This window comes from Hypanus sabinus, chromosome 17, assembly GCF_030144855.1.
Source record: "Hypanus sabinus isolate sHypSab1 chromosome 17, sHypSab1.hap1, whole genome shotgun sequence".
Classification (NCBI taxonomy): domain Eukaryota; kingdom Metazoa; phylum Chordata; class Chondrichthyes; order Myliobatiformes; family Dasyatidae; genus Hypanus; species Hypanus sabinus.
Window position 1 is genome coordinate 52,536,348 of NC_082722.1, and position 24,795 is coordinate 52,561,142.

Genomic DNA, 24,795 nt, shown 5'->3' on the forward strand with positions numbered 1-24,795 from the left:
AGGTCATCCTGAAGGTTGAGAATATCAATTGTATAAACACATAATACAAACTAATCCTCGGAAATATCACAAAGACACAACCTGGTCACTTTGATCCTGAGATTCTTTGGGAGTCAAGATTGAGGCATAAAGCTTGGTTGTTATATGTTATTATGTGTCACCAGAACGAAGAAAAGACAAAGGACAAGAAGTTGTGGTAGTCTCATATTCAGACTGGAGATAGCAACGCATCCCTTTGATTTATGAAAAACAATGTTGGGAAGTGTATGGTCATGCACTTTAGTAGAAGAAATGAAATGGTTGACTATTTTTGAACTGGAGAGAAAACACAAAAATCTGAAATGCAAAGGGACTTGGGAGTCCTTGCGCAGGATTCCCTGCAGGTTAATTTTCAGGTTGAGTTTGTGGTGAAGAAGGCAAATGCAATGTTAGCATTCATTTCAAGAGGACTAGAATATAAAATCAAAGTTGAGGCTTTATAAAGCACCGGTGAGGCCTCACTGGGAGTATTGCGAGCAGTTTTGGGCCCCTTATCTGAGAAAGGATGTGCTGAAACTGGAGAGGGTTCAAAGAAAGCTCATGAAAATAATTGCAGGATTAAACAGCTTGTTATATGAAGAGTGTTGATGGTTCTGTTCCTGTACTCACTGGAATTCAGAAGAATGAGTTGTGACCTCATTGAAACCTATCGAATGGTGAAAGGCCTTGATAGAGTGGATGTGGAGAGGATGTTTCCTATGGTGGGTGAGTCTAAGACCAGTGGACAAAGCCTCACAATAGAATGGAGATGAGGAAGAATTTCTTTAGCAAGAGATGGATGAATCTGTGGAATCTGTTGCCACAAGCGGCTGTGGAGGCCAAGTCTTTATGTATATTTAAGGCAGAGGTTGATAGATTCTTGATTGGTCAGGTCATGAAGGGATACGGGAAGAAGGCAAGAGATTGGGGCTGAGAGGAAAATTAGATCAGCCATGATGAAATGTCGGAGCAGACTCAATGGATCAAATGGCCTAATTCTGATCCTGTATCTTACGGTCTTATAACAACTAATTTATAAAATATCCAGATTCAAGTGGCACAACATTTGCTGCAGAAGCTTCTAGAAATATACAGAATCAGCTACACTACAATTACTGAACAATTGCACAGATACTGAATTATAATCAGATCATGATTATAAGCATGCATAGAAAAGTTAAGCTACAAGAAAAATACAGTTCTATACCTTAATCCAACAATTCATTTAATCTGTGGTGACTATTTTATTATGTGCAAAGGTCTGCAAAGGGTTAAACATTTTAAAGCAACTCCAACAATAATTTTAAGAGCTACAGCCCAGCTTTTTATGACTCACCCTTGGAAGAGAAAAAGATTGACATGGTTGTACTTCTTGGTGAGGAAGTTACCAAGAATGCGCGTTGGGTAGCCACAACGGATCTGGTAAGCCGATAAAGCGAAGTAGATGCATTTCACAAAGTACCACAGTTGTGCCACTGTATTCTGATTAAACATTCTGTTTGGAGAAGACATCCATAAAAATAACCATAAGGTATTATACCTCTAAATGATTAAATGAGCTAATGGTTTACACACTGTTGAATTAAAATGTGCCTCAAGATTTCTGCCACAATTTGACTTTAAACACTTTAAGAAAATGCTACATTAGTAATCTGTTGCCACCTAAGTACTCAATAATTTACACAACAGACCACCTTTCATTTTAATTTCCCACATTTTCAGGCAATGGTTTCTCATTTACAAAAGCCATTGTAATACGAAGCTGTGCACTCAACCTGCAAAATGATAATGGACGTAATTTATCTTTTGTTAAGCAAGTTTCTGATTGGCACTTTTCACAAGCATAAATTTTGAGAACTTGGATAGAAAAATGGGATTTAGCTCATCAAACCATGGGTATAGTTTCTGTATCAGTAACATAGAAGTGCTGTGTCTCACACATGCATCAAAACAAATTGAAAATCAAAAAAATATTGCTATAGGAGCTGGACATCCAAAAGGCAAAAATTGGTAAAAACATTCTTCAAGTTAGGCCACATCTGTAGAAAGAGAAACAAAGTTAATATGTCAGCTCGAAGACCATTTGTCAGAATGGGGAAGGCTTTTCGCTCTGGTTCTCTTCCCTCAGATGCAGACTGACCTGCTGGGTATTTCCAGAGTTTTCTGTTAGTGTGTACATCAAAACAAATTAAACTCAATCTTTCCCATTTCTATCTCTGCCAAATATTCTATTTACGTACCGCTCAGTGACTGCTGGTAATATGAAGAACATCCATATGTGTATTCCCAACACGAGGATTATCTGGAAAATTAGCTTTCCCAGTAAAGTTTTGCGCAAGTATAACGCACGATCTATCACCATAGTGGAGAACTGAATTAGCACCATAACCAGGAAAGCTTCAGGAACTTGGTCATCAGACAGTGTCGATGCAATATCTGCAGCTGCTGAGTGTTTCTGTTTAGGCAAAAGAAGTGACTTTAGTGTAGAAAAATAATCATAAAGTGCTTGCTTGCAGAGTACCGCTATCGATTTGGTACATAACTAAACCTAGAGCTAATGCAGGCAGCTCAAAACTAAAAAGATGCGTCAGGGAACTCTAGGCACTGATCTAATTCCCAGCACCTGTGTTTGACAGACACTCGTCGGACGGTGGCTAGAATACCCGGGGAAAGGGGCAATGAAAAGCCCATTTAATACATCTGACAGGGCTAACCCTAGATACCATTATTGTTAGATTGGAAAAGCCATTTAAGAAGCATTTTGTAAATTTATATTGAATTAAAAGTAAAATGTAGGGATATAAATTGTTAAAATTAATAAATCAAATAGTTGTATTCTTGGTAATATGGAAATGAAAATCACAATGAAAACTTGTTACTCATTCCAAACATTATTAACGTCAACTATCTTCAATAATAATCAACTGATCAATGAATGAATGAATGGAAGTGCTATTTTGCACATGGAGCTCAGCCTGGATTGGATCTGCGGGACCAAAGAGTGACGAAGGACAGGACAAGAAAGCACTTGCAAGGATTCCAGATTTGCACTGAACAGGCTGCATCAGTACAGACACAGTCAAGCTCCTGATTGTCAACTCATACGTGACACTTGCGGCTGAGGTTCAAACCTGAGTAATGATCGTGTGATGAGCTAAAGCAGAAGAGAAGGAGATGGGAGAGAATAGATTCTTGATGAGTCAGAGCATGAAAGGTTACAGGGAAAGTGCAGGAACATTAGGTTGGAAGGGAAGTAGATCAGCCACGATCAAATGGCGGAGCAGACTCAAAGGGCCAAATGGCCTAATTCTGCTCCTTTGGCATCTTAAAAAATATCAATGCGTCTGCTAATACTCAAAATGCCAGAAACTTACCCCAAATGCCCAGAACCCAAAGATGATAATCACAAAATCTATCACGTCAGCCAAAAACATGAGTGCGTATACATCGGTTGCTGCGCGGTACTTTGTATGGAGAATGCTGCAGAAATAGTTGTTCAGAGGTCTGCAAATGCTCTGCACCCTGTGAACACATGAAAATAGAGCCTCTCATTATAGCAGTGAAGCAAACAGGCAAACCGAGGTGAAGAGTTTGGCTAGAAGACGGTGGTTTGGAATAGTCACAGTTATACAAATAAACAGAGCTGGCTGCATTCAAACATAACTGCATGGGAATAACAAGTTATGTTGGTGTCATTCCAGATGAAGGCAGCCACAGATAGATGGCGTGCTCCCATTAGGAAAGGCAGTAATCAGAAAACTAGGCAACATACACAAAATGCTGGAGGAACTCAGCAAGTCAGCATCTATGGAAATGAGTGAAGAGTCAATGTTTCGGGCCAAGACCACTCTCCAGAAAGCGAGAGACCATTTTACCATTGAGTTCCTGTTTACCAGAAATCCTTTCAAACAAATACATTTGCGTATAAAGTTTTCAAATGGCAGACAATGAATTCTATTTACTTCAATTATTCCTTTCCTGCACTCTAACAAGCTGACGTAGGATAAAGAGAACTTGCTTAATCTCTTGCAGTAAGTTTGGTCTTTTCAAGTTGGTTCACATCGTCTGTTAATAATCGGTGTCTATGAATACATTCCAAGCAGACTCAAGGACCAGCTCCACAATGACTGCAGTAGAATGCACAAAAGGCCACGAGTGCAAAAGTACATTCAGAATGCAGCTAGATCCATTGCTGATCCCCAATACCCAGCTCCAGCTGCTAAAATTCATCGTCATATAAAGCAGGTAGGATGTGAACGCAGCAGCTATGCGGAATTTTCCTGCACTTTATGTGCTCTCGAACATGGGACTCTGAGTACATTCAGGACACAGCCAGACCAATGCTCAAAAGGTAATAAAGTACGCTGCCCAAACTTGTACAGGTAACTAGGGGCTGTACCACAATCTGTAATTTACTTGCACCAATCCTGGATAACATAGACAATCTTTAATCCATCTGACCATCCAGCTTTGTTCCACACAGAATTTAATCCAAATACAAAAAAAATGCAGTAAATTAATTATATTTAAATTTTTTAAAAAGGTACTGTTGGTTTAATTATAAACTTATTCACCTAAAAACTATTTCATTCCCACACTATTAACTGTATGTGGACCTTGTTAAGTCTATTGGCAACAAAGCACATCCTGGGTTCACTTACACTTTGTAGAGAAGATTCTTCATCTTTATCCAAAAGTTAATTAGTTTCTTGCTTGTCTTTTCCTTTTTGGTATGTTTCTTCTTAGGCTTTCGAGATAAATTTTCCTTCACTATAAGAATAATTTTTCAATCTATTAATCATATTATTTCAACTACAACTTACAAGTTAACTCATTGTGAATTGTAATTTCATGATCCCATCTAATAAATTTATACTACAGGAACCAACTATAGCATTTTTTAAGATAGTTTCACCATATGCGCTGTTATTACCGACCGGCAACACAGTGCAGTTTAAAATGAAAGTTGCAAACCATTATTGCAAACAGATCATAAATAAACAAAATCTTCCAGTAAAACTGTGGCGTGCTCAGAGACAGCGGCTTCTATGGGACCAGCAAGTTATTGTCTTGTTTAAACGTATTTTTTTATGATCATAAGACCATGCTGGACATGAAGAACTTAAAGTACTGCAGGGTGAGTTGCTCATTTGCAGAGAAACTGAAGGAGCTGGACTTTGTGCAGATCTTACCGCTGCCTGTGTCAGAGAAACGTCAGGGTGGGCGTGTGCAGGAGGTTGTTTTATTCACATTTCTTGGAAGTGCAAAGACTCTGTTGGACATTGTTAATGTGGAATGCTGCAAGTCTGATTCACTGGTTTATTGGCAAATGGTGGGAGAGCTGCGTGGCCTCGGACATTGCGAGAATTAGGCCTCAAGCCTGCTTGCAGCCGTCCAGGAGAGAGGCGTCGGAGTCCAGGTGCTCCATTGAGTACGGGAAGCGGTGTGGCACGGTGCTGTCCTCTAGTGTTCACTCGGCAGAAGACAAGATGTATTGTGTTCAACACAGACTGCTGCAACGTTATTGGACTCAGGGACTTGGACTACACTGTAGTCTTGTATGTGCCATGTATGTCTTGTGCTGTGTATGATTTGCACCCTGGCCTCGTAGTAACGCTACTTTGCTTGCCTCTGCATTCATGTATGGTTGAATGACAATTAAGCTTGAACTTGAGTAGCTGGTTGGATTGTCTGTGTTTATAAGCCCAAACAGGGCCCCAGGTGGGGTTGGTCTGTAATCAAGTAGACAGCAAAGGTGAATATGTGGTAAAGACTGATGGCTGAGATAAGTCAGGTTAAGGGGTGATAGGTGACTATTAGTGGGAGAGATTGTTGTCAAGGCCTGGACCTGGAGTTAAAGTCACGCCATATAGGGACACTGAAGTTGATATGATAATAGTTAACTTGGGGTCTAAACAGTGAGACTGATGTGAGAGATTCTACATTGGTTCAGGTACCTAGAGAACTTGGAAGAACCTGTTGGTAATGATTGAAAGTAAAGTGGCTGGGGGGGGTGTTACCTCCAACACATTTACATCTTTACTTAATAAGGAGACTAAAGCCATACACTAATGATGTCCAGAAGTGGTCCAAAGAAAAGTTTCTAAAACTGAAGCACACCTCTATGTTTTAAAATTCAATTCCTAGTAATAAACAACAACTCACTTGTCTTTCTGAATTACTCCCCATGTCTGCTTACAAGACGTTTTCTAATCATGCACTGGGACATCCAAAACCCCTGAGATCTCTGCCATCTTTCCGCACTTATACAGGTTTCTTTAAAATTTCTATTTACACTGAGAAAAGCAATTTCAACCCATCCAACTATTGTCAAGCTTGTCCTCAATGAATAAATTGATTTAATCACAAAGGGTCTTATTGTAAACCGTAGAATGTGTTGGCTTATTAAGAGGTATATAATTAACTGGTAAAATATTGTGAACCTCAGCATTCAACATTAAATCTGGTTGTAGAGTAAAACTGGAATCTTGTCTAAGAGTGTAATAAAAAGCAATAGTTAGAGATTAGTTATTCAACAGCCATAAGCACCACAGAGAAATATTTCTTGGTTACAGACAAGAACACAATAGCAATCAGGGAAATATGCAATCCTTGCTCACTTTCAAGTAGCATCAATGTGACAAGAATTATATGCTTTTAACCTCTCCTAAAAGTAACAATCTGCTGGAGGAACGGAACAACTCGAACACCATCTGTTGGGATAACACTTTGGGTTAAAACGCTATCCTAAAGTCCTGGTGCCTCTAGGTCAGGGGTGCCCAAGCTGGGGTCCACAGAGCCCTCGGCTAATGGTAGGAAACCACGCCATAACCCCTGTTCTATACAGAAAGGAACATTCTGTCACTGAGAACGTGCCTCTAATGGACTTCAAAAGTGTACACAGTAAACTGTGTATTCCAGTCCAATAATTAGTACCAATACGAGATCGTAGCCAGAGATGAAAGTAAAATCATGCAATTGGTATCATCAATTAAACCACTTTTGTTTGGGTTTTGAAACAAGCATCATGAGATATTATGACTGTCTCAAAGCACTCAGGTATTGTGAAGCGATGTGTTGAATCCCAACAATAATAAGAAAGAAAAAACCAAACATCAAAGTATCAAGACTAAAGCTAGTGATGCATCTAGATTTACAGAATTCCGAGGACTTCAGGGAATAAGTATGCTGTGTAACATATGTGATGTTTACTCTTTTAAAATGCTTCACACTATTACTGAATTAGCTCAGATATGTATCCTAGAATTCAAAACATCACTAAACAGTGAGCCCAGTTTTTTTTATTATGCAGTGTTACTCTTACCATCAGTTTGCCTTCTCCTCCTGACATGGAATCTGGTCTTCTTTACTTTCGGCTGTGGTTCCAAAACTGAAATTTGGTCGTCTGCATCTGCAGCTGCAGCTTCATCATTGGAGGTTTCAGCTTGTGACTTTTGCAGGGCTACCTTTTCTTTCACATTATCCTTTTTCTTTTGATCCTCCTCATCATCCCATAGTCCATGTCGCTAGATATGAGAAAGTTGTAGAGAAGCGCCACGTTTACAGGTGGTAGAGAAATCAATGCTTTTCTTAAGGTAATGCATATTAGCAATGTAAAGTAGTCTACATTCAGATTCTGATTTATTTACGGTGTTTATCACATGTACATTGAAATATACACTGTACTGTGTTGTTTGCACTAACACCAACACAGCCAAAGATACGCAAGTGTTGCCACACATTCCAGCCCTAATATAACACATCCACAATGTTCAGCAGAACAATAACAGCAAAACAAGCCCCTTTCCTTCCCCCAGCCACCACTCACACCAACAGACAGGCCTCCAACCCAGGACAGGGCACCCCCAGTTCTTGGCCCCGGACCCCCACTCCAGCATGATTACTACTACGTTCAGTTGCAGGCAGACAGCACAGATCAGGTCAACTGTGACACCATGTCTCAACAATTCATTTTCACTTTCTTTGATGAAATGCTGTAAATATTCTTGAACTTGTATATGTGGTTTGGCTTAAAGTTGGAGAAAGATGCCAAAGCACATCCAGCATTAACTCCCAAGAGTGTATTTGTACAAAACTGGTAAGATATAGGCACCTGCTGGACACTCCTAACTCAAGAGTATTTCAATTTTTGAAATGTCTATTACTGGCAGAGGACTCAATGAAAACTATTAGCAGGGGTTCCCAAACTGGGGTCCACGGACACCTCACTTAATGGTATTGGAACATGCCACAAAAAGGTTGGGATCTCCTGCATTAGAAGTCATTTTCTTGTTTATTTGATATGGTCACACGTCATCAGATTTATAGTAGGTTTTTTTGCTCAATGTTGATGATTTAACTTCCACTCACCACTCTAAACAGGATTATCAAACTCCAGTGGATTCCCGACTAAACTAAAGCAGCCTATTTTAAAAGCACGTTTATGTGCAGCTGTTAGATTTCCTATCACTATAAAAACAGCTGTTTTATTAGTAATGTTGAAAGTTAGTATGTCCAACCTTCAGCAGTGATTGATGGAATAGAAGTGCCAGGAGCTGAATCAGATCATATTTAACATAACTCTCCGTCTTCTCCAAGCCAAGGATCCGTGGTGGAAAAAAGGGCTTGTCTTCATAAAGTGCAGAGATAAGGTGGCTGTTCCAAGGGAAGAACCCAAACTGGAATAAGTATTTAATGACCACCATCACCTGTAAAGTCCAACAAAGGCATGTTCAACAAACTTTGGTATTTATGTTTGAATAAAAATTATTAATATTCTTGATACTGAATAAAATGAGAAGCAGCTAAATACCACAGATCAATAAGCAAATCCAAACAGAAAACTATTTTGAAGCCAATGAAATACTTTGAAAGTTTTGTCAGTGCTGTTGGGAACCCTAATAATTCACTTGCACATATCATCCCGCAAAAAATGTCAGTTGTTTTGGCCAGTCAGCTTTGGGACTAGAAATACCACTGTTCCTGTTCAAGTGACAAATTTTACATTTCTAAGTGTCAGCTGCAGTCATCCAGTCAGGTAGGAATTTACCATTTTGTGAGTCCGTCACCAAGTCAATGCAAATTAATGCTATTTTCAATAGATGAAAGTCCTGCTCTGCCCAATTCCCTATTTCATAGTCCTGTGTGTTGCTTATCATAACATCACACAAAGGAATATTATGAAAGTCACTCCTTAACAATAAAAAGTACAATTATATAGTAGTGTGCATAAAACTCCATGACACATACATTAGTAGAATGATAAACATGCAAAGCTATCACTGCTCACCTCAGTGTAGATGATTGCTAACATCCAAAATCGCTTACTAGGTCTGGGAATAGAGAGCATAGCCCAGAGGAACATAAGGATAGGGAGAAAAAGTGTGATCACAGAGGCAGAGGTCATGTTGTTCAAGATAATGATGAAGTAACAGGTCAGTTCAGATTTAGCAGCAATGACATAATACACTGCAAACAGCAGTTTCAAAAATCGATTCTGGGATTCGTAGAACTTCTCAGACTCTTCCAGTTCCTCAATATAGTAATGGCTTAAAATAAAAAACAAAAAGGCATTAATGCTAAAGGGTTACACTTATAAAAATCATACATCATCATCTAATCAAAAGCTCATCCAACTTGTCCTATCTCAATTTTACATGTGAACTTGTATCATTTTTACAAGGTCATGTCATTTTTAATGTACTATATTTAATTTAGTGAAATTGAATTAGTCCACTTGGATATTTGTTTTTGAGTAATATTATTTTTGTAAGGCTTTCCCTGCTTTTGCATTTTGTTGTTTGATTATTTTCACAGGATAAATCATAGTGATATATGGTTGAGAAAGGAAATTGATTGTTATTCCATGAAATCCCAAGACTAGACAAAACTAGTCAAGATTCAAGATTCAACACTGTTTAATGTCATTTCCTGTACACAACTGTAAGGAGAACAAAATAATTGTTATCCAATGCAGCACAAAAAACACAAAAGATAAAGAACACAATAATAATATTAATAAAGACATAAGTATAAATATAGAAAATAGCTTATTATACGTAGATTGATTGTATGTCCATAAAGTGACACTAGGCGGTACATAAGGTGGCTGACAGGAAACAATGAAGTAGTGGTGGAGTTAGTGGGTGGAGGTGTTGATTAGCCATACTGCTTTGGACAAGTAAGTGATTTTGAGTATGGTGGATGCTACATAGCCTCCTCCCAGATGAGAGTGGGACTAACAGTCTGTATATAAGTGTATCCTCAATGGTAGGTAGGCTAGTGCCAGTGATGTACTGGGCAGTTTTGACTACCCGTTGTATGGCCTGCCAGTCTGCTGCAGAGCAGCTTCCGCACGAAGCAGTGATGCAGCTTGCTAAGTTGTTCTCTGTAGTGCATCTGTAGAATAAAACAAGTATAGCTGTACAAAGTCCAACTTTTTTCAGCCTCCGCAGAAAGAAGAGGTATTGGTGAACTTCCTTGACTGTGTAGGATGTGTTCTGCGACCATGAGAGTCTGTTTATGTGTGCTGCCAGGAGTTTGAAACTACTTGCAGTTTCCACCATGTCGCCAGTTTAAAGGGGATGTGAATGGTATAAGTTCTCCTTAAGTCAACAACCATCTCTTTTGTCTAGTTGGCATTAAGAGCTTATTTGCATGGCACCAGGCCTTGAGCTCTTCCACCTCCTTGTTGTGGTCCGTCTCATCGTTGTTGGTGATGAGCCCCGCCACTGTTGTGTCATCGGCGAACTTGACAATGTGATTACTTGGGTGTTTGGTCGTGCAATCTTGTAAGAGCAGAGAGTGCAGCAATGGGCTCAGCACCCCACCCTGGGGTGGGGGGCACTCACGTTAGGAATAATGGAGAGGGAGGAGCGGTTGTACATCCTGACTATGTGAGGTCTGTTGGTTAGGAAGTCCAACACCCAGTTGCACATGGCATATGTAGAGTGAGGAGTAGAAGCTTGTTCACCAAGATCTGTGGGACAGCACTGAAATCTAGAAACAGCATTCTGTCCTTGTTTTCTAGGTGTGTCAGGGCCAGGTACATGGCAGATGCTAAGGCATCTGTTGGAGAGCGACATATGAACTGCAACCCAATCTTTTTCTAAAAGAAACAAAAAATGTTTACGAAGTTTCTAATCTGTAACTCACTATCTTTCATTGGATGTTTTCTAAGACAGGACAAAATAGAAATGGGAACAACACACACAAAATGCAGGAGGAACTCAGCAAGGAGAGGGAGAAGTATCTAAGGAGAGGGAGAAATATTCAGCATTTCAGGCTGAGACCCTTCATCAGAACACAAAATATAAATGTAATTTGAATCTTTGCAAATGGAACTACTGAGAGGGAAATGTTACCCTTGTCAGGCCAGATGCAAATCAAAGATAAAACAGAACATCTGAAACGCTGTGATCGTGGTGCAGTTTTGGTCATAAGCCAGTTTTGTGCACCTTATGTGGTGCAGTTTTGGTCATAAACCAGTGATCGTGGTGCAGTTTTGGTTATAAATTGGGTCAATTTCCACAGCAAGCATCTTTCTGATTACATACCTGCTTGAAAGCAGCTCACTGGCAGTTCTACAGCGGGCAATGGGATAGACAATCGTCTCCTCTGAACCTGTGACAGATTCAGCTGATTTCAGTGCATCTGCAGGCAAACTCTGCTCTTCGGTTTCTGTGATTTTACTGTACTCAGGAACCGTTTTCCTCTCTTCAGAGGTCATCGAGAATTCTTGTCCTTTGTCAGAACTACTGAATTAGAAGGAACATGGCATAAACAGAGCGTGAAAACAATTTTTTTTTAAACAACTGATATTCTTATCATGCCCCAAGTCATCTCTTGTGATGAACCTCTGGTCCCTCTGCACCAGGATGGTCCATGTTCTCACTTGAATGGAGGTGGTGGGGGTGGGGGGGGGAATGCTGAATAAATCCTATTCACCACATTCTGACTCGTTAGTTACCACAATGAACATTGCTGTCATACGAATTTAAAATTCTGGGCAAAAGATAGAGTGCAATGCAGGAAAATGCACTTTTTAACTAAAGAATTAATGGTGAACTGGAACTGGCTCTCTAGAGGGTGAGTGGTATAGAATCAAGAATTGTCTTCAAAAGGGAATTGAACACGGGCTTTTGAGAGGGTCGTGGGGAAAGAGCACGGAATGGGATAGACCTGATGTCTTTCCTTAGAGCCTTTAGAGACTGAATGAGCTCCTCCCATGCCATAACATTAAACACTTCTATGATTGAGTTTAAGAGCCAGGAGGTAATGTTGCAGCTATATAGGACCTTGGTCAGACCCCACTTGGAATACTGTGCTCAGTTCTGGTCGCCTCACTACAGGAAGGATGTGGAAACCATAGAAAGGGTGCACAGAAGATTTGCAAGGATGTTGTCTGGATTGGGGAGCATGCCTTATGAGAATAGGTTGAGTGAACTTGGCCTTTTCTCCTTGGAGCGACGGAGGATGAGAGGTGACTTGACAGAGGTGTACAAGATGATGAGAGACATTGATTGTGTGGATAGTCAGAGGCTTTTTCCCAGGGCGGAAATGGCTAGCACGAGAGGACACAGTTTTAAGGTGCTTGGAAGTAGGTACAGAGGAAATGTCAAGGTAAGTTTTTTTACGCGGAGAGTGGTGAGTGTGTGGAATGGGCTGCTGATGACAATAGGGTCTTTTAAGAGACTCCTGGATGGCTATATGGAGCTTAGAAAAATAGAGGGCTATGGGTAAAACCTAGGTAGTTCTAAGGTAGGGATATGTTTGGCACAGCTTTGTGGGCCAAAGGACCTGTATTGTTCTGTATGTTTTCTATGTTTCTATATTCCTCTCACTTTCCCAACAAAAGTGGGCAAGCTTGGTATGTCAAGTGGGAGATTGAGGAGTGAATTGGAGACAATTCCTTGTGAGCTTTACATGCTAGGTTTTAAAAGTGGCTGGGGTCTGTTGGGACTAGTCTGTCAAGCAGGAGATCATGCAGTGAGTTGGAGACAGTTCCTTGTGGACTTTACGCGCCAGGTTTAAAGAGGAACCGGAGCCTGTCGGGATTTGTCTGCCGAGTGGGAGATTGCTTGGGTTATTAGTAACTTAGCATGGCCAACCAAAAGAAGGTTCCCGACGCAGACTGGGAGACCGTTTCGCTGAACACCTATGCTCTGTCTGCCAGAGAAAGCAGGATCTCCCAGTGGCCACACATTTTAATTCCACATCCCATTCCCATTCTGTTATGTCTATCCATGGCCTCCTCTACTGTCAGGATGAATCCACACTCAGGTTGGAGGAACAACACCTTATATACTGGCTGGGTAGCCTCCAACCTGATGGCATGAACATTGACTTCTCTATCCTCTGTTAATACCCCTCCTCCCCTTCTTACCCCATCACTGATATATTTAGCTTTTTTCCCCCTCCTCCTCTTTTTTTCTCTCTTTCTGTCCATCACTCTGCCTGTTCTCCATCTCCCTCTGGTGCTCCCCTCCCCCCTTCTTTCTCCCTAGGCCTCCCATCCCATGATCCTTTCCCTTCTCTAGCTCTGTGTCACTTTTGCCAATCACCTTTCTGGCTCTCAGCTTCACCCCACCCCCTCCGGTCTTCTCCTATCATTTCACATTTCCCCCTCCCCCTCCTACTTTCAAATCTCTTACAATCTTTCCTTTCAGTTAGTCCTGACGAAGGGTCTCGGCCCGAAACGTCGACAGTGCTTCTCCCTATAGATGATGCCTGACCTGCTGCATTCCACCAGCATTTTGTGTGTGTTGCTTGAATTTCCAGCATCTGCAGATTTCCTCATGTTTGCCCAATAAAAAGAAGTGAGGTTTAAGCGGAGTGGCTATTGTGTGAGTGGGCCAGGGTTAGAGTGGGAGGCTTTAGCTCAACATGCTTTGATGAGAACAGGTGGAGGCTGAGGGAGTTGAGTCATTGGGAATCATTTAGTGGATTGTAGAACAGACGCTTAAGAAGTTAGAGCCAAAGCTAAGTATACCAAGTGTAGGCGGGATGGGAGTTAGGGCAGTGCAATGCAGGGACCTATTGGTCTCCCTGATAACTGCAGGAAGTGAACCCAACTTCAGCTGTTGTCTGTCAAAGTCAAGGAACTGGAGCTGGAATTGAATGCACTCAGTACCATCAGGGAGGCTGAATAGGTAACAGATGAGACTAGCACTGAGGTGGTCACACCCAGAGTGCAAGCCTGATAATGGACAGGTGATCACCAGGGGAAGTAAGGGGAGTGAGTAGGCAGTGCAGGGTTCCCCTGTGACCATTCCGCTCAGCAACAAGTACACCCTGTCGATACTGCTGGCGGGGGGGTGGCTTATCGGGGCACAGCGGCAGTAGCCAGGCCGGTGACACTCTAGCCGGCTTTGAGGCTCCGCGGGGAATAGTAAGGTCAGGCAGAGCAATGGTGTTAGGCTACTCAATAGTTAGGGGGACAGACAGGACATTCTGTCATCGTGAAAGAGACGTCAGGCGGGTGTGTTGCCTCCTAGGTACTGGGTCTAGGAGCGGCTGCAGAATATTCTCATTTGGGAGAGCGAGCAGCCAGAACTCGAGGTGTACATTGGCACCAGTGACACAAATAGAAAAGAGGAAGATCTCCTGTGCAGTAAGTATAGGGAGTTAGAGAAGAGGCTGGAGAACAGGACCTCCAAGGTAGTAATCTCTGGATTACTTCCAGTGCCACATGCTAGTCAGGGCAGGAATAGTGGCTGAGGAAGTGGTGCAGGGGCTGGGCTTCAGGTTCTTGGATAACTGGAACCTTTCCTGAGGCAGAGGTGACCTGTACAAGAGGGACATGTTGCGCCTAAACTGGAAAGGAACCAATCTCCTGGCTGGATGGTTTGCTAATGCAACTCGGGAGGTTTTAAACGAGTTTGGCAGGGGATGGGAAGCAGAGCATCAGGTCAGAAAGTGGAGGATGGGAAGGAAGGCAGATGTCAAGGCCAATAAAAACAGGCAGGAGCAAAATAATAGATATGATGGGATGGATAGTTTGACATGTCTGTATTTTAATGCTCGGATTATGGGTAAGGATGATGAATTTAAGAGCACGGACAGTACATGGAATTATGATGTTGTGGCCATTACACAGACTTGGTTGAGGGAGGACAGAATGGATGCTTAAAATCCCAAGGTTTTGATGTTTAAGAAAAGCTAGTGAGGGAGGTAAAAGAGGCTGCACTATAATTTAGGAACAATATCACAGCTGTACTCAGAGGGGGCATAATGGAGGGCTCCTCCACTAAGTCTATACGGGCAGAACTCAAAAATAGGAAGCGTGCAATCACTCTGAGAGGACTGTACTACAGATCCCCCCCACCCCCCTCAAACAGCCTCTGAAACACGGAGGAACAGATGTGCAGGCAGATTAAGGAGAGGTATAAAACAATAGGGTTGTCATGGAGGACTTCAACTTCCCTAACATAATGCCCTGGTTCTTTTTTTACTGTTACACTGTTCTTTATTTGATTTTTGTGCTGTTCTCTGAAAGCTGTTTGCTTGGGCTGCTGTTGAAGATAAGAGATAGGAGAATTGTGTGCCATCCCATTAGGATGGCCGGATTAAGGGGAGGTTTCTCTGGTGAGGGACACTAAGGTGGAGCGTGGGGCCTTTTGTTCAGGAGACGAAGAGGGAAGACGTGGGAGAGGAGAGGTTGTAGGATGCCACTCAGAGCAGGACCATGATTCGATGAAGCCTGGGATGAGACTGAAGGAGGATCGGGGAAGGGAAACGGTGAGCTCCAACTTGTGCACATTAGACTGTTTCATTACAATGGGCCCTTTCCTTTTTGTTCTTTCTTTACTAACCCTTTAGTCAAATTAGGAATTATAAAGCTAAATCTTTTAATTTTTGCAGTGTACTGTCTGTTATTTCCTGGCAATTATTTGTAACAGGATAACGAATCACGCAGCATCCACACAAATGGGGTTTTGTGGTGGGCTTGCGTCTCAATCTCCCATGTTTAGCAGGGGCAGAGATTGTCTTCCCTAGACTTACACAGCCGACAGAACCAGACTGTTTCTCTAGTATAAACTGGGACCTTCTAAGTGCAGGTGGTTTAGAAGGGCCAAAATTTCTTAGTTGCTGATGCACCATCAATAACTCTCTCTGAGACATAAAGGCGAGATATCGGCTTTTATTGACTGGAAGAAGGAACAAGCAGTGGTTGACCACCATACTACATCCTGGAGACAGAGGGGCTGGGCTCAAACCTCAATTGCCTTTATACCGGGGTCTGTGGGATGAGCCACAGGAGCAGTCAGCGGGGGGCGTGTCCAGACAGGTATATGTAGTTCACCACAGTTGCGTCCAGGAGGGCTTCTTAAATCATCATGTAGGTAATCCATCAAGAGGAGGGGCTCTTGGGTAATGAGCCTGGCCAGGTGACCGACCTTTCAGTGGGTGAACAGTGACCACAACTCCTTAAGTTTTAAGGTAGTTGTATAGATAAGTATGGAGCTTGCAGGAGAGTATTAAATTGGAGCGAGAGCATTAGGCAGGAGCTAGGGAGAGTTAATTGGGAACAGCTGCTTTTGGCCAAGTCCATATCCAATATGTGGAAGGTGTTTTTAGACCAACCTCACAGAGTACAGGACAGGTATGCTCCAGTCAGAAAGAAGGACAAGGATGACAAGGTAAGAGAACCTTGGATGTCAAGGGAGATGATGAATATAGTCAAGAAGGGAAAAAAGTATGTGAAGCTTCGGAAGCTAGAATCGCACAGAGCCCTTGAGGATTATAAAGAAGCCAGAAAAGATGTCAAGAAGGGAATTAATAAAGCCTGTAGGAGCCATGAAAAGTCCTTGGTAGGTAGGATTAGGAGAATCCCAAGGCATTCTATACTTACATCAAGAGTAAGAGGTTAGCTAGGGAAGAGGATAGGACCACTCAAGGATAAAGGGGCTGAACATATGCTTGGATGTGGGTGCTAAGGTCTCCTGCCACAGTAGGTTAACTGTCCCGCGATTAGGTTAGAGTTAAGGGCCCATTCCATGCTGCATCTCTAAAATAAAACATGAAATAGAATTATCAGTAGGATGTCGAAGCTTTGGAGACGGTGCAGAGAGGGTTTACCTGGACGTTGCCTGGATTAGAACCTGTTATAACGAAGCAGTGGAGGCCGAGGGCAGATCTGATAGGGGTTTACAAGATTATGAGAGGTGTAGTTAGAGTAGATGGACACTATCTTTTCCCCAGGATTGAAATGTCTGATACCAGAGGGCATGCATTTAAGGTGAGACTGGGTTATTTCAAAGGAGACGTGAGGGGCAAGTGTTTTTTTTTACACAGGGAGTGGTGGATGCCTGGAATGTGCTGCTTGGGCTGGTGGTAAAGGCAGAAACATTAGAGACTTTTAAGAGACATTTAGATAAGCACATGAATGTGGAGAAAATGGAAGGATATGGGCATTATGTAGGCAGAAGAGATTAGTTTTGTTAGACATTTGATTACTAATTTAACTGATTTAGAACACTGTGGCCTAAAGAGCCTGTTCCAGTGCTGTATTGTTCTATGTAAAAGACAACAGTTGAGAAATTTAAATTGCTTCAAAAATAGTTTTAAACCCTTCAGCTCTCAACTACAGACTACTTGCAAAGGTAGCAGGACAGGCAGTTGGGAATATGGGACAGTTTTTATCACTGGCTAAACCACAAAAGCAGCACAGAGGACATATTAGGACTTTAAAAACACCTGTTATGTCACAGCTACAGCAGTGTAAACAGGCGTAATGACCATCTTACCGGAAGGTTGCTGCAGCACCTGGGACAGTATTAAGGGGGATTATAGACAATCGTCTGAACAACCTCACTATGCACACTGAACACTGCTGGTTGTTCCGGTTCAATATCTGTGAGCTGTCACTACTTGTCTGCTGGCCACAACTTGACAACTCCGGTGATTAGTTTAAAATAGCTCAGTCCTCTTCACTTCAAAATTAACCAACAGTTAATATATTTCCTTAGAATGTTGTGTAAAGTTTTAAATTCACCTGTAGAAGAGGGAAAGTATCTTGACTGAAAACCTCAGTACCACAACAATACAGCTCTATAGAGTGGCTGTGCAGAAGATGTTTCCAGTGGTGGAGACACTAGGACCAGAGGACACAGCCTCAGACTAGAGGGACATCCATTTAGAATGGAGATGAGGTTAAATTTCTTTAGCTAGAAGGTGGTGAATCTGTGGAATTCATTGCCACAGGCAGCTGTGCAGGCCAAGTCATTGGGTATACTTAAGGCAGAATTTGATAGATTTTTTTATTATTCAGAGCATGACAGGATATAGGGAGAAGGCAGGAGATTAGGGCTGAAAGGGAAATGCATCGATGGGCCAAATGGCCTAATTGTGCTCCTGTACTTTATGGCCTATTTTCAAGAATGGTTGATATACTCCTAGATGACCCTTGACTAACACTGGCAGTGTTTACTTTGTGGTATCATAAACAGGTCACAGCATCAAAGAAGGTTATTTGACTCATCTAAGTCCATACCAGCTCCATCCAAGATCAATGCAACCTGTCCCACTCCATTGTCCTTTACTCAAAGCCCTGCAAATCCTTTTCTCTTTTTATCCAGCTTCCCTATAAACTACCACCCCAACTTCCAACTTGGCACGTATTAAAATGTTCTAATGTGATTTACACTTCCAATACTATAAAACATAAATGGATTTCAATTCTACCAAATGAAGAGGATCCTGTCTAAAAGTCACTCAATCCTGCTTAACATACGTTGAATAATTATGTCCTCAGGGTCCAAGTAGCAATTTTAACCTCAGGTAAACAATCTCTAAAAACTGAAAATCCACTAGAACAAGGAGTGGGGCACAAATAGAATGGAAGATTGTTTGCCCTGCTGTTTTAGAATGCTTTCTTGTTGCCCTAAAGGATCCACAGGAAGTCTGGTTCCTCCAGACTAGGCTACCCTGCCTCAAGAACTGTTTTCCATTCCCTAATGTTGTCTTGTACCGGGAGATATTATTCAATCCAAAGTCGTATTCCCACTGACCGGACAAGCACCTCTTTTCACTGCTGCCAGAAAATGGTTGTACAGAAGGTGAATCTAGGCCATTAAACCCTTCTCTGGAGGATTGGGGAGCATATCTCTCTCTCGATCACACTATCCCCACCAAGGACCTTTACCATTCTTAAGATCACTTCTCTCATAAAGTTAGAAACTATATATCACTGCAATCTGGGTAATAGCCTATGAAAATGTACTTATGCACCTGCCTTGATGCAGGGTCGAGCTGTGGATCACTCTCATCTGTTGTTCCTTTAGGGTCCTTGTTCCGCATCTGCGGCTGATTGGTGTCTTCCGATGTCTCATAAAGTTCACTCAGAGCCTCTTGCACTCCCTCACCCTGAAGAGGCAACAATACAAACAACACCATGCCTTAGAAACATTAGGAAAATGCAAGGAGCACCATCAAACATATATTATGCATAACGATGTATTCTTTTTTTTGTATTAGACCATTGATAAAATTCACATCATAGTCTTCAAATCCAACGTGATTAAACTATTAAACTAAATACTGTTGATTCACATACCTACAGTCAATTAAAAAATCAGTTTAAGAGGCAGCATGACCATTTGCTCACATTATTAGATTAAGACATTACATTATGAATGAGATTCTTTGTAAATGCTTGATTTTAAGAGAAGTATTTATGAATATGTCTTTTTCAAAGGAAAATTATTGAAGTCCTTACTCGAGCAAGTTTCTGGGAGAGTAGGTATCGCTCTATCCATAGAACAGTGTAAGCATCAAGATATTGCTTTGCGAGGGTGTTTAGCCATTGTGTCAATCCATCAACCATGGCCAAGAACAGGACCCAGAGAAATCTTAAAATATACATCAGACGCTGTATAAAATTGCTCTTAGCTGAAAGACAAAGAAGCAGGTTATCATTAGATTCAGTGACACATTCCAGCATGAAGTACTGTACCTACTGACACAGCACAGAGAGAGGTTGTTTAACCTGTACCAGCAGAGCAATCAAGTTGATTACTACTCCTGCTCTTTCCTGAACACTGTCTTGCCACCAGGAATTGTCCAAAATCTTTTTTCAATTTGATTCTACCTCTGCCACATATTCCATATCTCATGAGTTCCTCCAGCATTTTGTATGTGTTGCTCAGATTTCCAGCGTCTGCAGATTTCCTCGTTTGTGAACCTTTCTACAGTATTGTTCCCAGAAGTGGATACAATTCTCCAGCTGACAATCACTGAAGAGAAGCCTGATTTATGATGGCTTATTTTATGAGCTTACCTCCAGGCTTATTTTCACTGTGCCTCATGTAACATGAGCTTAATGTTGTGCAGGGTAATGCACAGAGGAAACTGCTTTGCAGGTAGTGGGTAGAAGGTCAGATAAAAGGGGATGGCAGAACAGCTGGGAGTAACCTGCAGTTTACTCTTAGAAAGGAACTGGACCTGCAAACAGAGGATAGGTCTCTGTATCATGACTTGCAGATTACACAAAAAGGTAGTTATAGGAAAATCATGTCAAAAATCAAAGAAGTAGATAGATTATTGAGTAAAAGATAGAACAATGCATTTGACAAAATGTTAAGTGGCAGATGGACTGTCATCTAAATGGCAAAGGATCAGGAAGGATTGCAGTGAAATATGAGGCTTAGGAGTCCAGCCATAATAATCATTAACAGTTGCTTTTTCTAGTATAAGAACATGATGAAAATTAGTAAAATTAATGACAAAAAATAATATAATTTGAGCACCACCTCTAATTACCCTGCTTGGGTCTCAGACAGGCAGATCTTATAAAATAAACTCCAAGCTTTGTGAAATTTCTAATTTCTACTTGCATGGCATTTCTTCTTCTTCTTCTTCTTCTTCTTCTTTTTCTTCTTCACCTTCTTCTTCTTCCATCACTTCATCCTTCGAGATTTCCTCCTGCAATGCCCCAGCTCCAGCTCCTGCTCCTGGTAGGAGTAAGTGTAATGCCCTGGTTAAGATTTTACTGCTAATGCTGTAGGATATTTCATTTAATGGCTTTCTGTAGAAGCAGCGTGTTCTGCTAGCAGTGTTTGGGTTACCGTTAAAGATAAGGGATTGTGATGTTCAGCTTGGGAATGTCGTTCATCCAATCTGGATGATGGAATTGGGAGAAGGTTCTAGAGAATAGTGGGCGGAGAGATTTTTTTGTGACATACTCTGGGGAGGGTTGAGGTCTTTTTGGCGGGAGATGGAGAGAGAAGAGGCTTGACAGAAAGAACCAGCCGTAGGATTCGATCCAATGGGAATGTGTGAATTGATTCAAGTCCAAGAAGGGAAATTCTACCAGTGTATGTTGAATAGGAGTTGGTGGCGTAAGTACACCAGACACATCAGCTTTTGGAAGATTTCAGCTTCAACTTTGTGAACATTTGACTGATTAAATTATAATGGGCCCTTTTGTTTTTTTTCTTTCTCCTTTTAATAACAGTTTGGTTAAGTGAACATTCATAAATATACTTTGTTTCTGCACCGTACGATGTGTTACTTCTTGCCGACAGCAAATTGCATGGGCAGTAGTTGCACAGTATTCACACAGATCGGGATTCAGGTGGGCCAGACATCCCGACTTCCAGGTTTTGGTGGGACCCAAACCATACCGACCCTAGAATAAGGAGCCTTTGCTCACCACTGAGTCCAGCGGCTGCTAGCAAGGGGCTAACTAGCCACATCTCTAGAGATGCCCGGTAAAAAGGGGTTTCAAAAGCAAACCCAATGTTTTTGTATTATTTCACAGAAAACATCTTTTCAAACTCCTGTCAAAGTTTCACAACCTGCAAGATGAATATTTATTTGGTATGATAGCAGGAACTGTTAACCTTCCTGATCTCAGTTCAGTAATACTCCGGGTTTTTTTTTCATGCAATGGGTCCAAGTTAGTATTGTTAACATTTCAGTTTGGCACAAACATCAATTCACATAATGGAAGTCTTGTTTCAGGAAGGGCTGTTCTCACCTTCTGATAACAATCTCCATTCCATTTATATAACTGTGGGCTGGAGCTTCTAAACTCTACCTGCAGGGTACTGAATTCAAATTGAAAAACAATACATCTGCGAAGGGATGCAAATTCACAGTCTGCTGTATAATTTTGCTCTGCCTATCTACAAACTCGAGTAAATACGAAAATAAACAGAACAGCAACAAAAGATTTAAAACATTCAAAAATACTTGCGTTTGGGAGGTATTTATCTTCTATTATTCAAAATATTAAACATTAGTTATCCTTTAACACACTAGCTTCCTTACTTACACCGGTGATATAAATTAAGATAAGCAAGAGTTCATCTAATTAAAGATACTATCACAGAGAGTGGTGTGTGCATAGCAAGCACTGCCAGAGGTGGATAATTTAGGGAGATTTAAGAGACTCTTAGATAAGCACATAGTTTACAGAAAAATGGAGAGCTATGTGGGAGGGAAGCATTAGATTGATCTTGGAGTAGGTTAAAAGGCACAAAATTGAAGGCTAAAGGGCCTGTGCTGTACTGTACAACTGGCTGCCTTCAAGCTAATTATAAATATTTTCCTGAAACGTGAGATAAAACTGCCAAATGAATAAACTAATCCCCAACATGAACATGAAAACGGGCTGGCCCGATGCCACAAACAAACATTGTTGTGCTACCTTTAAGGCAGCTACTGTTGTGTAAAGAAAAGGTGAAAATTCTCAGATTAAACAATACAGGCCATTGATCTTGGCTTAATTGCTGTGGCCTGCCAGCCATCAGCGATATCACCCTTTCAAGTCAGCCTGCTCAAAAAGGCATACTGTGTGGGATGTCGTACTGCAATGGTATTCATTTAGTCACAGGACACTCTCACCTGCTCTTTGCGATCGCCTGCGTATCTCAGCATCACGTTTAAAACTCCGAAGTTTCTTTTTATGCTCCTGTCTTTTCTTCAAGGCCAGTTTTGCATTTGTTACCCAGGCGTGGTATGCTAACTAAGCAAATCACAAAAACATGAGAAACAATGTGATTAATTACTGCAGATCAATTAATAGCAGCTTACATTTATAATCAGCAAATGCAGACATCGATGATGAGATTCACCATCGCCTTCGATGTGCTGGTCCAAGTGGACTGTCTTAGCGTTGGGTGTGGAGGCTTGCTCGTCTCAGTGACCCGGAGAGCTATGTCGGCTGGAGTCAGGACTTCATGCTTTGGCTCCTGGTAGGGTCACCCATGCCAAGCAAGTCAGAAGCCAGACTGAGAGTGATCCACAGGTCCTCCAGGTTCAGGGGTTCAGCTCAGGGCTAACAACCCTGACTGGTCAAACAAAACTGTTATGGAAACAGCAATGAAGAATCCTTCTGCAGCTGAGTGCGATGGTTTTCCTGAGTCTCTACCTGGACTTGCATGACTGCCAGAAGTGAAAACTGAGAGGAATCTACTAAGATGATGAAGGAAGCCCTGAACACCGCCAGAGATGGAGGATGTTCATTGCAGCACGAAATGGCAGCAGCAAAATGGGCAGCAACTAACTACTTTCAGTGTACTAGGGTAGCCTTTGCGTGAGCGAGGAAAAGAATGTTTGAAGATCAGGACCAGAACCAGTACAAAGCAGGCAGCTATGAGCCCTGCCTCCTACATTCCTGAGACTTGGACAATGACAGGCACTGGAAAAATACCACCAACCGTGTCTCCCTAAAATTCTCTAAATTTGTTGGAAGATTCATGGTGAGAGAGTGAATAAGCACATGATTAACTTTTAACACAAGAACTGTAGTGGAGTTCCTCAGACCAGCTCCACCATTCAATATGACCATGGCTCAAGGTGAGCCTTAAGTTGACTTTCTCACCTGATCATTATATTTTCCTTCCTTCAAGTTCAACACGGAATCAATTCAATCCTTGAACATCCACAACCCTCTGTGATAAAGCAATTCCTGCAGAAAGGACATTTCTTCTCCATTCACTCCTAACTGGCTAACCCTTTCCACTGATACTATACACTCTAGTTCTTGGTTTCCCAGTCTGAAGGAACAACCATCCTGCATCCACCTTGCCATTACCTGTCAGGGTCTGTCTTAATGAAATCATTTCTCATCCTTCTAAACTCTAGTACCTTTCTCAATATCTCCTCAGAGAACAACTTCCTCACCCCAGCTGAGGAATAAATCTAATGAATCTTCCGAGCAAGAACTCCAGCAAGCCTTGCTTCACAGACCAGCCAGTGGTGCAGTGGCAATGGCACCAGACTTTGAGGCAAGAGGTCCCGGATTAGAATCCAGCTGGTTCCTTGAACACTTTCCGTCCATGTGGGTTGAGTGTTGAGCTAGCAACTCGACCTCGTTAAAGAAAAAGACAAATGCTAAGGAAACAGCAAGGTTTCTGCCCAATGCGCCACAAGGCACGGAAAGGAACTACAGCAAGCCTGACTTCTCTCGGCGTGCTCTCACTCCAGGTTCTGTCTCACTGAAACTCTGCACAGTTCCAGAGGATGCTCTGAGGTGGTAAAGCCTAGAGAGAAAGATCTTTGGGCCTCATGCTGATGACATTTTTAGCAGTGGACATTCAAACAAAATGCACCATGATGTGAGTCCCACCATTCTCTTGTACACGACGTTAGCACACCCAAACCCTGCATAATGCTCATTTAATGATCGGCTCTGCTGGACGGTACCTGGAATGCACTGTGTTCAGGAGGCTTGGGTTCTTCCTGTACACATTCTTCATCCTCTTCACTGTCTGACTCAAACAAGTAATAGTCCCCAGACTGAAGCACTACACAGAAAAAGGGAGGAAAGTC

At 41.8% G+C, this 24,795-nt stretch overlaps 1 protein-coding gene across 5 annotated transcripts in view; it reads right to left on the minus strand.

Moving 5' to 3' along the window:
• The window catches only part of piezo1 (piezo-type mechanosensitive ion channel component 1), a 273,692-nt gene that overhangs the window by 12,589 nt on the left and 236,308 nt on the right, over nt 1–24,795 (minus strand). For 4 of the 5 annotated variants that reach the window (XM_059993071.1, XM_059993069.1, XM_059993072.1 and 1 more), the window contains 13 exons: nt 24,670–24,770; nt 22,867–22,987; nt 20,853–20,969; nt 19,736–19,908; nt 19,253–19,383; nt 11,574–11,774; nt 9,308–9,566; nt 8,538–8,726; nt 7,343–7,544; nt 4,680–4,788; nt 3,393–3,540; nt 2,259–2,473; nt 1,355–1,513 (listed from right to left, as the gene is read on the minus strand). In XM_059993071.1, coding sequence (XP_059849054.1) covers nt 1,355–1,513; nt 2,259–2,473; nt 3,393–3,540; nt 4,680–4,788; nt 7,343–7,544; nt 8,538–8,726; nt 9,308–9,566; nt 11,574–11,774; nt 19,253–19,383; nt 19,736–19,908; nt 20,853–20,969; nt 22,867–22,987; nt 24,670–24,770 — 2,125 coding nt within the window. The remainder of the gene's footprint in view (nt 1–1,354; nt 1,514–2,258; nt 2,474–3,392; nt 3,541–4,679; nt 4,789–7,342; nt 7,545–8,537; nt 8,727–9,307; nt 9,567–11,573; nt 11,775–19,252; nt 19,384–19,735; nt 19,909–20,852; nt 20,970–22,866; nt 22,988–24,669; nt 24,771–24,795) is intronic. The other variant, XM_059993070.1, reaches the window with a different exon arrangement.